Source organism: Eleginops maclovinus, chromosome 1 (genome assembly GCF_036324505.1).
Source record: "Eleginops maclovinus isolate JMC-PN-2008 ecotype Puerto Natales chromosome 1, JC_Emac_rtc_rv5, whole genome shotgun sequence".
Lineage (NCBI taxonomy): Eukaryota > Metazoa > Chordata > Actinopteri > Perciformes > Eleginopidae > Eleginops > Eleginops maclovinus.
In genome coordinates, this window is record NC_086349.1 from 119306 (window position 1) to 133788 (window position 14483).

A 14483-nucleotide genomic window follows, 5' to 3' on the forward strand; every position below is an offset into this window, starting at 1 on the left:
ACAGGAAGTGAAACTAAACATGATACAAGAGGGGAAAACATTTCAAAATAAAACAGGAAACAACAGACACAAAACAATGATCATGACAATTAATGAGCCAACTCATAGAACTCTTAGAACCCAATCTCTGCTTGACTGGAAACTGGTCTCACACCCTGACAATATTTTAAAAGCTGGTGTCATGTCTGATTGCTTCAGTGATCATTCAATTGTATATTTGATATGGAAAATCGAATTAGCTAAACTAACTCCAAAAATAGTCAAAATCAGACAATATACAACATTGAATGGTGATTTATTTATTAATGATGTTGTTGCCCTCAATTGGGACAGATTTCAACTAATGCTTTTGGTACAAGATGCTTTGGATTTTCTGCATAACGAGTTCACTGATGTCATAAACAAACATGAGAACGGTTAAGGTCATGGGTCAACATCTCCTTTGGATCAATTCTGAACTCATCAGTCTCTTTAGGGAAAGGGATAAAGCATGGTCGATATATCGTCGTTCAAGAAATAAAGCCGATCGGGAAGTATTGTATACAGGTGTCTTCAAAATCTGAGTAAAACCAAAGCTCAAAATACTAAATCCAACTTTTATAAAGAATCTCTCACCTCTGACTTTAAGAAACCCAAGCAATTTTTGACTTGAATTAATTCTATTTTAAATACATCAGGTAAACATTCTATTAATAAAATAAGAGCTGCTGATAAAAAAATTCATGACCCATTATCCATTGCCCAAATATTTAATCAGCATTTCGCTGAAGTATGTTCCACACTACTATCTGGTATTGCTAATAGTAACTCACAGTGTAACAGTTCTTTTCCCTTTAAGAAAAGTCTAACACATGAAGTTCATAATGCTATCACAGAATTAAAAGTTGATGGCAGTCCAGGACTCGATGGAATAGAAAACAGGTTCATAAAATTAACGTTCCATATTCTTATGTACACACTTGCTGATTTGTTTAACCTGTCTTTGTTCACCTGTGAGTTACTGACTATTTGGAAATGTGCATGCATCATTCCACTCCATAAAGGTGGTGATTTACTTGATACGAATAATTTCAGACCAATCTCTGTTATTTGTTTTATTTCCATAGTTTTTGAGAAAATAATTTATAATCCTCTGTCACATTATCTCAATACTTATAATATTCTATCTGTGGTTCAATCAGGCTTCAGTCCTAATCACTCCACAACAACTGCCCTACTTACAATTTGAATAACTTGTACTGTGCTGCAGATGATGGTGAACACATAGGTGCAATTTTTATTGACTAAAAGCCTTAGATTTAGTTTATTCGGTATCTGCTCTTGGATAAACTTCAAAGTATTTGCCTTTCTAATAATACAGTGTTATAGTTTAACTCATACTTTCACAATAAAAAGCAAAGTGTGGTTGTTAATGGAAAACAGTCAGACCTGTTGATCCGAAAAACGTGTGTACAACAATCAACTCTGGGCCCACTTCTGTTTTGAATTTACATACATAATTTATCTTCATGCTTTATTTATTGTCGTACTCATCTTTATGCTGATGACACTGTCCTAGATACATCCAAATCTGACTTTTTCACAAGCTCAGATCTCTCTTCGATCTGATTTAAACATCTTACAGGACTGGCTATCACACAATTAATTACTGCTCAACAAAACAATATTGTGTACTATGGTCTTTGGTACCAGACAGAAGCTTAAATATAAACCTAATGTTGTAATAAAATGTAAGGATGGCCCTTCTCTGCATAACCTTGATAGTTTTAAATATCTTGGTATGGCTAGACTCTGAACTTTCATTTAAATTACATAGAAATCATGTATTACAAAAAGTCAATTAGGGAATCGGTGTCCTACACCACTCTCGCAATTGTTTTATGCTCAGTGTCCGTACGAGAATTGCTTTTCAACTTATACTTCCGATTAAGGACTATTGTGATGTTGTCTACCAAAATGCACATAAATCAGATCTTGCTCCACTTAATACAGCCTATAATAGACTATGCAGATTTGTTATTGGTTGCCCTTTTCATACACATCACTGCACAATGTATAACAGACTTAAATGACCTTCATTAAATTTAAGAAGACACATGCATTGTCTTCAACTTATATTTAAATGCATTTACTTTAACTATCCCTCCTATTTAAAGCAGTATTTTGTACCTTATTTGTGAAATTATCATGTTATTTCTCTGTCCCATCTGCAAAAAAAAAAATCTATTGGCAGAAGAGCATTCATGTTTAAAGCCCGAACAGAGTGGAATATTTTACTAGCTACTATTAGATCCCTTGCATCATTGGGTATGTTTAAGCATGCATTATCATCTCACTTTCAGCTGGTCTGCTCTTTTTATTGATGAAACTAATCTATTTGACATTACTGTCCATCAAATTTTAATGATTGTAATTATTCTATGTATTACTTGTATTACATGAATTTTACTTAACAGACTGTATTTGGTTTGTCCTTGTTTGTCATGCTTTGCTTTCTGTTATTTTGTTCATGTATGTCGTTAAGACGTTGCTTTTGTCGGGACCCCCTTGAAAACGAGATGGTGCATCTCAAGAGGTTTATCCTATAAATAAATGTCTATAAAAAGTAGCTCTTCCTGACTATGCGCTCAAATTCTGATTTGATATTGCTTATGACTCTTACCTACTTTTTAAATCCTGTTTTTATTTATGAAATAAACATAACAACAACAAATAACAACTTGTATTTCCCTCTCTCTTTTCCCCCAGGGCTGAATCTGTCTTGGGAAGTATCATAAAGAAGAAGGGATGGAGGTATGGTTTGTCCAGACTTATCATTTTATAACAACCATGACTATTTTTCCCCAGTCAATTTTTTGCCATGAAGGATTAAGAGTTTCTAGACTGGCACATTTACTGTGGTTGAGCTGCTTTTCAGTCTATTGGCTCTGGAGAGCTCCCTACCTTACCTTACGATAATGCAAACAAAGACTGCTCATATTTTCACATTGCATATACGATGTCAACTCATTATGACTATAATAAGTAAGTTGTCCAGCAAACAAAAATATTTAAAACAATTTGCTGCATCTGAAGAGTTTTACCATGAGCTGTGTGGTAACTTAGCCTATCCATGCCAGCATAGTAGTTTTGCCCTTTTTTAAGGTCTAGTCATATCACCAGGTCTAGTACTACAGTATTTCACTTTCTTTACTCTGTAAGCCCAACTTTAGAAAGTTACCGGTGCGCAAAGAAGGAAGTGGAGCGCACAGGAGACAGCTAGTTGATATCAGACTGTTGTGTTCTCACAGCTAAATGAAGTGCTCCCTCCTGGCTTTGCCTATGTCTGTTAACCCTATGTTACTGGAAGGGGTGTTGGGCGAAAACCTGGAACTCACTACTGTCACCGTCCCCGATCACTCCTCTCCGCTATGCCTAGCCAAAAAACTCACAGGTTCTAAACCTAGCATTATTGTGGCTATCTACAGGCCTCAGCTGTTTTCCTCACTGAATTTTCTGCCCTATTAACAACCATACGTGCTATGTCTCCCACTGTCATCCTATTGGGTGATTTTAACAATCATATTGATAACCCCTCCAATGGTTTTGCCAATGACTTCACTTATCTCCTTGAGTATCTTGGTATCACACAATATGTCAATTTCCCAACCCAAAACAAAGGTCACATACTAGACCTAGTCTGCTGCACAAGTATCACTCATTTTAACCTCACTGATGCTGAATTCCCCATCTCTGATCATAAATCTGTGCTCTTTAAGGTTAATCTCCCCCTATCTAAAATAAAAGCATTGCGGACCATTACCTTCAGAAACATTAAACGCATTGCCCCCAGAGACCTTAACTCCCTTATTACCTCCTTAAAGACTGGACTCTCAATTCATACTGAAGCCCTGGTTCACTCATCCAACTGCACTGACTCCCTGTTCAATCCCGAATAAACTACATGAGGAACATTGAGGAGATCTTGGAATTATATGAACCACAGAGGTTGAATTTAGGGAACGTACCATCAAGGGCAATGGGAAAAGACAAGAAGTTTATGCTCAGAGTTCTGGTATTAGTTGCCCATAAAATGATCACTATAAACTGGCTTAAACTTTACCCCCCTACCTTGGACCAATGGACACAAAGACTTAAGGTAGTAAACAGTATGGAAGATGGGTTACCCCTAACCCTAACAGTAAAACTACAACTCGGCATGGAAGTATATGTATATCTAATATCTAGACTAATGGTCACCTGTTATAAGGTATTTAGCAAAGTGAACATATTGTAAACCTCTACTGGACACTATTTCTCTTATACTTTATTGACAACTGCTATTGTAATTTGTACTTTTTGATTATATTATATACATATTTTTATATATAACTATTATATTGTATCTGTACCATGTTATGTGAGAATCACTGTCAAGGAACTTGTTCTAATAAATATATATTTTTTAAATAATAATAATAGTACTTGCAGTTGTACAGTGTTTCCACTTAATCCATTGTATGGGCCCTGCTGTTAAAATGTCACAGTATCATAATATCTTTTGAAAACAAATGCCAGGTGTCGGACACTGTTGTGTTCTTTGAATTGTTCTACGAAGCAAGGAGTCCATACGAAGTAGTAGGTTATAATAAAGCTGATTTATTTTCAGTTGTGATAAGGAATATTCAATTGAGGTCTCTGAAATTGGTGATCCACAGACTTGAGTGCAAGCTGTCTTATGATCCACAGGCTGCAAACAACTATGTCTTTCACTTCTTCACAAATTGCTCTACACCTCTAGCCGAAATGTCTTCAAAATTGAGATATACAAGTCCAATACTGTATTTACTTTACTGGAGGGAATCGGGCCGACTGCCCGGGGCAAGGCAGAGGATGAAGAGGGTGTCTCGGGCGGATGGCCCGGGGGCAAGGCAGAAGACGAGGCAGAACATGGACAGGGCCTGTGGCAGGGGAACCGAGGGGGTCGGAGACATGGGCGTAGACCACGGGGAGGGAACTCCGGGGGCCTGAGACAGGGGCGTAGATGACGGCGAGGGAACTCCGGAGGCCGTACACATGGGCAGAGGTCTCAGCGAGGGGATTCCAGAGGCCGGAGACATTGGCGTAGATCACGGCGAGGAAACTCCGGAGGCCGGAGACATGGGCGGAGACATGGGCGGAGGCAGGAGCGTAGACCGTGGAGAGGGAACTCTGGAGGATGACCTGGAGGACAGTGGAATAGCTCCGGAGGATGACCTGGAGGACGGTGGAATAGCTCAGGTGTTGGCGGGACCCCAATCGGAACAGGTGACGGCAGGACCCCCAATGGAGCAGGTGACGGCAGGACCCCCAATGGAGCAGGAGCAGGTGTTGGCAGGACCTCCATCGGAACAGGTGATGGCGGGACCCCTAACGGAACAAGAGCAGGTATTGGCGAGTCCCCCATCGGAATAGGTGATGGCGGGAACCCCAACAGAGTAGGACATGATCTCGACTGGACCCCCGACGGAACAGGTGTCAGTGGGAACCCCAACTGGACACACGAGACTGGAGTCGACTGGACATAGCTCCGGAGGATGACCTGGAGGACGGTGGAATAGCTCAGGTGTTGGCGGGACCCCCATCGGAACAGGTGACGGCAGGACCCCCAATGGAGCAGGAGCAGGTTTTGGCAGGACCCCCATCGGAACAGGTGACGGCAGGACCCCAACAGAACAGGAGCAGGTGTTGGCGGGACCCCCATCGGAACAGGAGCAGGTGTTTGCGGGACCCCCGGTAGATCAGGTGACGGCGGGACCCCCAACGGAACAGGAGCAGGTGTTGGCAGGACCCCCATCGGAACAGGTGATGGCGGGACCCCCAACGGAACAAGAGCAGGTATTGGCGAGTCCCCCATTGGAATAGGTGATGGCGGGAACCCCAACAGAGTAGGACATGATCTCGACTGGACCCCCGACGGAACAGGTGTCAGTGGGAACCCCAACTGGACACACGAGACTGGAGTCGACTGGACAGGCGAGGCTGGAGTCGACTGGACAGGCGAGGCTGGAGTCGACTGGACAGGAGAGGCTGGAGTCGACTGGACAGGAGAGCCTGGAGTCGGCCGGGCCGCCGACAGGGAAGGCGGGACTGGAGTTGGCCGGGCCGCCGACAGGGCAGGCGGGACTGGAGTCGGCCGGGCCGCCGACAGGGCAGGCGGGACTGGAGTCGGCCGGGCCGCCGACAGGGCAGGCGACGCTGGAGTCGGCCGGGCCGCCGACAGGGCAGGCGACGCTGGAGTCGGCCGGGTCGTCGACAGGGCAGGCGCGACTGGAGTGGGCCGGGACGAGGACAGGACAGGAGTAGCTGGAGTGGGCCGGACTGCAGCTGGAAGCATGGCGGGCAGGGCTGGGCTTGGAGTCATGGCGGCCAGGGCTTGGCCTGGAAACATGGCTGCCAGGGCCAAAACTTGAGCCGGAAGCGTGGCTGCAGGAGGCTTGACTGCAGGAGACTTGGCTGCAGGAGGCTTGGCTGCAGGAGGCTTGGCTGCCTGGCCTTGCATCCCTTTTGAGCCTGTTGAATGCTCTGCGGGCCTCCAAAGGCCAGGCGGGATCCCAAAAAGGGGTCCACAAGAGGGGCTAAGTTGGGAACGAGCAGAGGGCTAGCATGCCTGGAGCAAGCAGGCCGGGAATCAGGTTTGGTGTCATAATCACCTATGAAGTATGTTTCCCAATCCGGAAATGAGCCCCTTAACCAGGGCTTTGATGTCACTTCTTGGCGCGCCATGGACAAGAAACACTGCCTCTCCTCTTTACTTAGGCATATCGACACAAATTCTTTAAGCAAATCAATTTATGTTTCACCTCATGTAGCTCAGCTGCTGGGTTCATCTTTGGTCAGTTTGTTCTGTCAAGGGTTTGGGGAAATAGGAACCAAGTGCAGCAACAAAGGGAGGCAGGTATGGGTACAAACAAAAGGCGAGCTTTATTCCAAAAGCTGTTTTACAAAAATACAAAGTTTGGGAAAATCCAGGACATGAAAAACACCGAACTTGACACATGAAAGACGATAATGAACCGACAAAGAACACAAGGGAAAGCAGGACTAAATACAAAGACACTAATCACAACACAAGCCACAGCTGGGGAGGGGATGAAGAAACACCAGGACAACAGGTGACAACAATGAAACAATCAGACACAAGGAAAACCAAAGACAGGAAGTAAAACTACACATGACACAACGGAGGGAAAACATTTCAAAATAAATCAGGAAACAGACACAAAACAAGGATCATGACATGCACACGTAGACTAAGCAAAACAAGGTGCGAGCTGATATACAGAAGACATGCCAGACGATAACCCCCTCATTCCAGCCTGTTGCGCTTTTTTCCTTTTTAATCTGGATACTGCTGTTTTGTGTCCCAACGCCATACAGATTCACTGGTCTGGAAGCAGGCTAGCTTGGGGTTTGAACCTACTCCTTTCTACAGATTTCCGAACATAAGGCCAATTTTACTGACAAGTTTGCTGACCTTTTAACCATCATTCTTGTTGTTGCTAATTGCCCCTCACATGGAGTATTGAGTTGCTGTGCCTAGACATATGCACAGATTATGTTAAACTTTAGCCTGCAAATGATTGGTTAGTACTTGCCTTTGTTGGTTGGATTGGTTAGATGTAGGCATGGCGTGAGAAAAAAAAGATTTTGGTCAAATGGGACACCTTCGGACCATTGGGGTCTTTAGAACAATGGCATGGCACAAAGCAGTTATCAAAAGCTACACCTTTAAAATGTACCCTAAGCTTTTAAAATCTTATTTTAATTTATGTTTTATATGTGATGTTAATTTAACTTCATTGTCAAGTGCCTTTAGATATTTTATTACATATTTTTACAATTAAAACACACAGACCTTTGTAAAACAATACTTCACTTTGAGTCTTCTGAAATGTCTTCTATGAGAACTGAGAGAAAATATGGTGTTTTGGTGATAGGATGTTGATAGAGGTTGAGATACGAGTGTATGATGGTAGTTGGGTTTTAAGACGTATTTCATTTACAAGGGGACTGTCTCTGTTCTTAATGTAGGGTTTGTGGTTTTCTGCAGTGTGGCCTATTAGTTCATAATTTAGATAACAAGTTTTGTTTTTTGCCATGTCAACAAACTTCTTGAATGCGTCCTAGTGTCCTGTCTCTGAGGTTGGGTTTTGACTGCTTTCTCAATATGCAGACATTATTTAGTTCTCTGGCAACATAACATTTGACCATATCTGATGTAAAATTACATAATGAAATTAAAAGAGTGGTATTTTCACTGTCAACTGATAATATTTTGGATATTTTAATGTTTTTTGTCACTGAAATAGGGGCGACAGTAGTTCAGTCTGTCGGGACTTGACTTTGTAACCGGAGGGTTGCTGGTTCAAGTCCTAATCAGACCAAAAACATAATAATATGGTGTGCCGACTGGTAGCTGGAGAGGTACCAGTTCACCTCCTGGGCTCTGTCGAGGTTCCCTTGAGCAAGGCACCAAATCCCCAACCGCTTCCTGGCTCCAAACAGACTGGCAGCCTCTTCCCTCTGGCACCCCTCTAAAATGCATGCGTATGTGTGTACCTTTACCTATACCTGTAAAAGGCATGTGTGTGTGTGTGTGTGTGTTTGCACTGTGTGTATTAAAAGGGTTAGGGGGTTAACTGAATTTCACTTCGGCGATCTATAAAGCTTAATCATAATGTTAACATTCCCCCCATATATTTCCAGGGGTTATTATTGAGGGAATGAAACTACCTTAGTCTGATTAGCATTTTTTCATGTGTTTTCACACGCAGGCGTTCCAGTCTAGTCATCACCACCAAAATCTTCTGGGGCGGAAAGTATGTATTTGTTGTCTTTTTTCTCCCTTTTTCACTATGATTGCAATAATATAAATTCCCCCCATCTAGTCATAAGCTAAGGCACTATGTGTATTAAAGATCCTTACATGTTATACATTATAGGTCAAAGTTATGAAACTGTTGTGAAACTTGACATTGATGAACTCACATTATATTTCACTGAAATGGAAACTCCTGTCAGCCAATAATCCAGTTGAAGGGAAATATCATTACATTAGCAGAGCTCAGAGAGGGTAGGGACACATTTAGAGGTTTTAAACAGCTTTGACTCTTGAACAGTTTAAGGTTTTTATGTTATCTTTTGGAAACTTGGCTCTAACGAAAAGTATTTTCTCAGAAGCTTTTATTTATTTATTTCAACGGACCGCTGGAAAATAATTACTGAGAAGTTTACAAGGCCTGTGACATACAGTATACTGTAGCAGACCAGAATATGTGAACATCATCATGAGGTTGCATTGTCAAATTTAAATGTGATTTGTTTGGTGAGTTCTCAGCTTTTTACATCAACAGAACCAGGAAAGAAACTGTAAGGCCTGTATTCAGTGAGCTTCACCTGTGGACCTGCTTCCTCACATTTTCTACAAGCTCTTTTTCGTAATTGTTCTTAAATTCTATTATATATTGACGTTGAGAAAATATGAATATATCCGTTTTCATTTTATACTAAAATACCTGTGTTAAACCTCAGTGTTAACAAAATATTACAATTTCAAAAACATTATTCAAGCAGTCACAGTAGTAAGTAGTGTAATGATGTGGTTTCCCTGTAGGTTTATAAAATACATGAAAAGTTAACCATTATCAAACCCAAGTAGCTACACAAGGTTCAGATAGCCATTAAATACAATATAACGCAAACAGTCAATCACAATGTTCCCCTAGACCAGTGTTTCTCAAACTTTTTCAGACCAAGGACCACTTAACCAATAAAAAAATACTCACGGACCACCTAACTCCCCCAATATCCCAAAACAAGATTCAAGATTCTTTATTAATCCCGAGGGAAATTGAGGTGCAACAGTTCAATACAAAGAAGGAAGGAGAAATATAAACTAAATATAACTAAATATAAACTGGAATAAACAGACGCGCAGCTTGTGAACAGGCAAGGCAGGCAACTGCTTGGGGCCCCGAGCTGCTAGGGGGCCCCCAAGAGCTGGCATGTTAAGCCAACTACTAGTTACTGTGCAAAATGCACCGCATTTAGTACGACACAAACTTCTGCTGTGTATTTTCAAAAATAAAATACAGTAAAACTATGGTTGCAGGCCCAAATTTAACAAGAATTTAACAATAAACACAAGGTAATTATTTACACTGTTACATTTACAAATAGCATTGTTTGATTTGAGGTATGGTGGCATTTTTTTCACAGCCAGCTGTTCTCTGTGAATGCAACAGTGTGTTGCTGTGGCAGGTGCAACTGCGCGGACGCGCGCTGCCAGTCCCTTGTGTTTCCCAGTCATTGCAGTTGCACCATCTGTGCAAATACCAACACATCGTGTCCAGTCGATATTATTCTGCAGGATGAAATCGTTGACTGAGTCAAAAATGGCTTCCCCTGTGGTGTTGGTCGGCAGGGAATGACAAAACAGAAATTCATCCTGCACACCGCCATCATAAATGTACCTTACAAAACACAGCAGATTTGCCTCATTCACGATATCAGTTGACTCGTCCAGTTGCAGTGTGAAAAACTGGCTTTGGCGTAAACGTGTGATCAGCTGATCTTTCACATTTTCGGCCATGGCTGTTATTCGCCGCTGGACAGTATCATTGGAGAGGGGGACCCTGTTAATTTTGTCGCTTGCTTTCTCCCCAAACAATATATTAGCCATAACCTTGGCAGCTGGTTTGACTAAATTTTCACCTATTGAATGAGGTTTCCCTGTTTTTGCGATGAGAAGGGATACCCTGTATGATGCCTCTGTAGCCTTCGCATTTTCCCCCGTCGCAAAAAAATGTGAGGGCGCCTTCGTCATGTGTTTTTTAAGTTCATCACGTTTTCTCTCAAACAATGCTAAAGGTTTCCCGATGTAATCCTTGTGTTTGCTCTCAAAATGACGCTTGAGCTTGGCGGGTTTCATAGCCTCGTTAGCCAACGACTCATAGCACAAAACACAGTGTGAATTGGGATCCTCTTTATCTCCAGTCCAGAAAAATCCGAATTTTATGTAGTCGCTGTGATAATTTCTCTTCACTTTAGCGCTGGACTTTCCGCGATCAAGCCGAGTTTCACAGCTTTCAGCCGGGTGGTGGTTAGACGGCGAACTGCTCTCCTGGGACTCAGTAACGCACACAAAATCACTTGTCGCTGCGGCTGAACCACTTGTAGTTGCTGGATCTCCTGCATCAGGACGATGCACCTTGACTGTCACGTCAGATTTGTCATTTAATTTTCTTTTAACTGACCCTGTCTTTAGCCATCGATACCATCTTGTCAGTTGACAGCTCAAATTGACCGCGCAAATCATTTATGACGTAAGATCGTAACCTAGCTACGAACCTACGCTACATCTATGCTACACTCTATACTAGTCATTTTAAGACAGTTTGAGAAACACTTTAAACTTATAATATATTAATTTCGAATGTGACATTTTACCAAAATACTCACGGACCACTAGGGGTCGCTCACGGGACCACCAGTGGTCCGCGGACCACTCAGGTTGCATGTACAGTATCTATCTATCTATCTATCTACTAGGAACATCTTCATGACTCGTGATCTCTGGCTTTCCTTTAACTCTCCACACAGTCACCGTCTTCAGACCGAGTTGCAAAATTGCTAACATTGTTAGCAATTTCAGCCACACAGTCCCCAACTCACTGTTTAACACGTCAAAAGTTTCTGCTAACACTTTTTTGCTCTTTTTTTTTAATAAACTTTGTTTATTAATTTTTGTACACAAATTAAACAGGGATGACGGAGTGTTTGTGATTTACAGTGTCAAATTACAGTTGTGCAGATCATATTCATGGGTACTAACTACGTAATTTCCGGAACGCCCTCCACCATCTGTGTGACCAAATCCGACAGTGTTTTGATCGTCATGGCGGTAAACACAGCGCATTTAAGCAGGACAGAGAGACAGCGAAATTCAGAAAACACAGCGATTATTGGTTGCGACCCCTATTTGCTTTCTCTAAATGTATTTCGTTTACTGAATTCGGTGTCTTCCCCAACTAACTTTTCCAGACATATATATATATATATATATATATATATCTTGTACATAACCCATCTCCATACACCGGAGAGAGCTTGAAAGCGTTTAAGAGCACAGATGCCTATCAATACGCCGGTGCCGGATGGGTGAACGACACCAAGATATGACATATGGAGACAACCAGTGTTCGAACTATGCCGAGATTTTCGGGGGTTCCATTTTTCTCTCGGGGGGGGCGCTTGCTCTTGCGCTTGACTCAGAGCGCGGATCTCGAAAACACTATTTTAGAGACCCCCCAACATTTCCCAAATCATGTTTTCGGGGGATCTCGTGTCAGTTTCAGGGGGTCTCGGATCCCCCGAGTCCCCCCGTAGTTCGGACACTGGAGACAACACACCTGCATACAAGTAAGTTATTTAACAACAATTATAAACCGTGTTATTTTAGTTGTATTTATGTCTAGAGTGATGATTTTAGCTTGCTAGCCAGTTGCTACCTAAGGGTATTTCTAACTCACATCATCACTTCAGCTTGCAGCTATATATATATATATATAAAAAGCAACATACTAATCTTTCAATGACAAATTAATTCTGATATTGTTACTACCCAAGCTTCTACTGAAGTGTGTTTCCTTGCTTTTTTATTAAGAAAGACATGTAGGCCTATGTTTCTCTCACTATTCTCTGTCACTTAAACAATATTATTGATATTGTCCTTTGCTCAATCTTAACTTGTTTTTCATGTCTTAAGGATATTGTTTGTTGCACTTTTGAAGGTGCTATATGAATAAACTTGCCTTGCCTTAACAGGTCAATCATTCCCAGGCTTTGAACACAAAACCCACATCTCCATGGATAGTGGTGCAGGAGGGAGGGACAGTGGTGATGGCACATTGCACATGCATGGTAGGGTTGGGAGAGGTGTGTTCCCACGCTGAAGCACTTCTGTTTACAGTTTTGGCTGCTGTTGAGAAGAGAGAAGGACAGACATGCACAGAAAAGCTGTGCACATGGACAAGGCCAAGCTTGAAAAAGGTGAAGTATGAGCAGGTATCCAACATCTTTGCGATCAATGAGACCGTCCTTACTGAAGACAAGTTTCAGCACATGAGACCATCTGCTGATGAATTTAAGGTCCTCTGTGAACAGCTCCACCAAGTGCAGAACAAGAGACAAAGCCCAAAAAAAGTGCAATCCTGTCAGTCATTGAAGTCCATTCCCACAGCTACATGCCTAACACTGTACAATTGGATTTGCCAACACCTCTTACCAGTCTGTACAAAACACCAGACTTATACTGGATTTGCCCGCACTACTAGAAGAGGGTGCCAAAGTCTTTCAGGAGCTGAATCTCACACCAGAGCAGGTAAGAAACAGCTTACATTAAAATAAAAGCCAAGAGTGTCACAACACTAAATCATAAATATCACCAGCTTCATTGAAAATTACAGCTCTTTTGATAGTTCAATTCTTTTTTAGTGTTTGTTAGTTGAGGAGAAGACCAGGAAATGGAATAAGTCGAGGGTTTGGTTTGAACAGAGAGCAGGGAGAGTTACTGCATCATCGTTCCATGACGCAACCAGGACAGGGAAGTCTTCATCTTTGATCAAAAGAGTTTGCTATCCTCGCTCCTCTCAGTTTTCCACTAAAGCGACGAGGTTTATATATGTTAAGGCAGCAAGACATTCATTTTTTCCACTACTTCATCATCAATTAATATAATATATATATAACATTTCTAATGACAGTATGTGAGGGATTTTGTAAAGTGATGAGTTGTTTTCCCAAATGTTCAAAATAAGATGTTCTTTTCCTGGGGTTTAGATGGGGTTTACAAAATGAGGACACTGCCAGAAAGTCTTACCTGATGGCCATGCGAGATCAACATGCAGACATCAATGTTGCAGCATCAGGGCTCATCAACCCGGAGCTGCCATGGATCGGTGCTTCCCCAGACGGTGTGGTGACCTGTGCTTGCCATGAGCCTGGCATTTTAGAAAATCAAGTGTCCTTTCAGTGCAAAAGACCGCACTCTAAGACTCAGAGTGTTCTGCCTGACCGTCCCTGAGGAAGGTGTGATGAGCCTAAAGCTATCACAGCTACATGTATCAAGTGCACGCCAAGTTGTGTGTAGCAGAGGTACTGTATTGTGATTTTGTTGTGTGGACACCTCGAGAACTCTTTAAACAGTGCATCATGTTTGATGGCACATTTTTTGATGGTGCTTATTCCAAGGTGGTTAACTTCATTAGAACAGGGGTACTACCAGAGTTGTTGGGTAAATGGTTTTCTGTGCCACGCTTCTCCCCCACTGCAACCTCTCCCAAGACATCTGAGGGACATTAGTGTAGGAAGCCTGCATGTTGAGAGGGAAAGAAGCTGACAATAAATAAGCTCTACTTGAGTACTTGACTTTTTTCTATATGGTCAGGTTTTTATGTACCCAT

General features: G+C 42.1%; 1 protein-coding gene across 2 annotated transcripts in view; it reads left to right on the forward strand.

The window, feature by feature from the left end:
• LOC134864534 (voltage-gated potassium channel subunit beta-2-like) overlaps window positions 1-14483 on the forward strand; it is a 148460-nt gene that overhangs the window by 69268 nt on the left and 64709 nt on the right. For both annotated transcript variants that reach the window (XM_063883590.1, XM_063883599.1), the window contains 2 exons: window positions 2749-2793; window positions 8796-8840. In XM_063883590.1, coding sequence (XP_063739660.1) covers window positions 2749-2793; window positions 8796-8840 — 90 coding nt within the window. The remainder of the gene's footprint in view (window positions 1-2748; window positions 2794-8795; window positions 8841-14483) is intronic.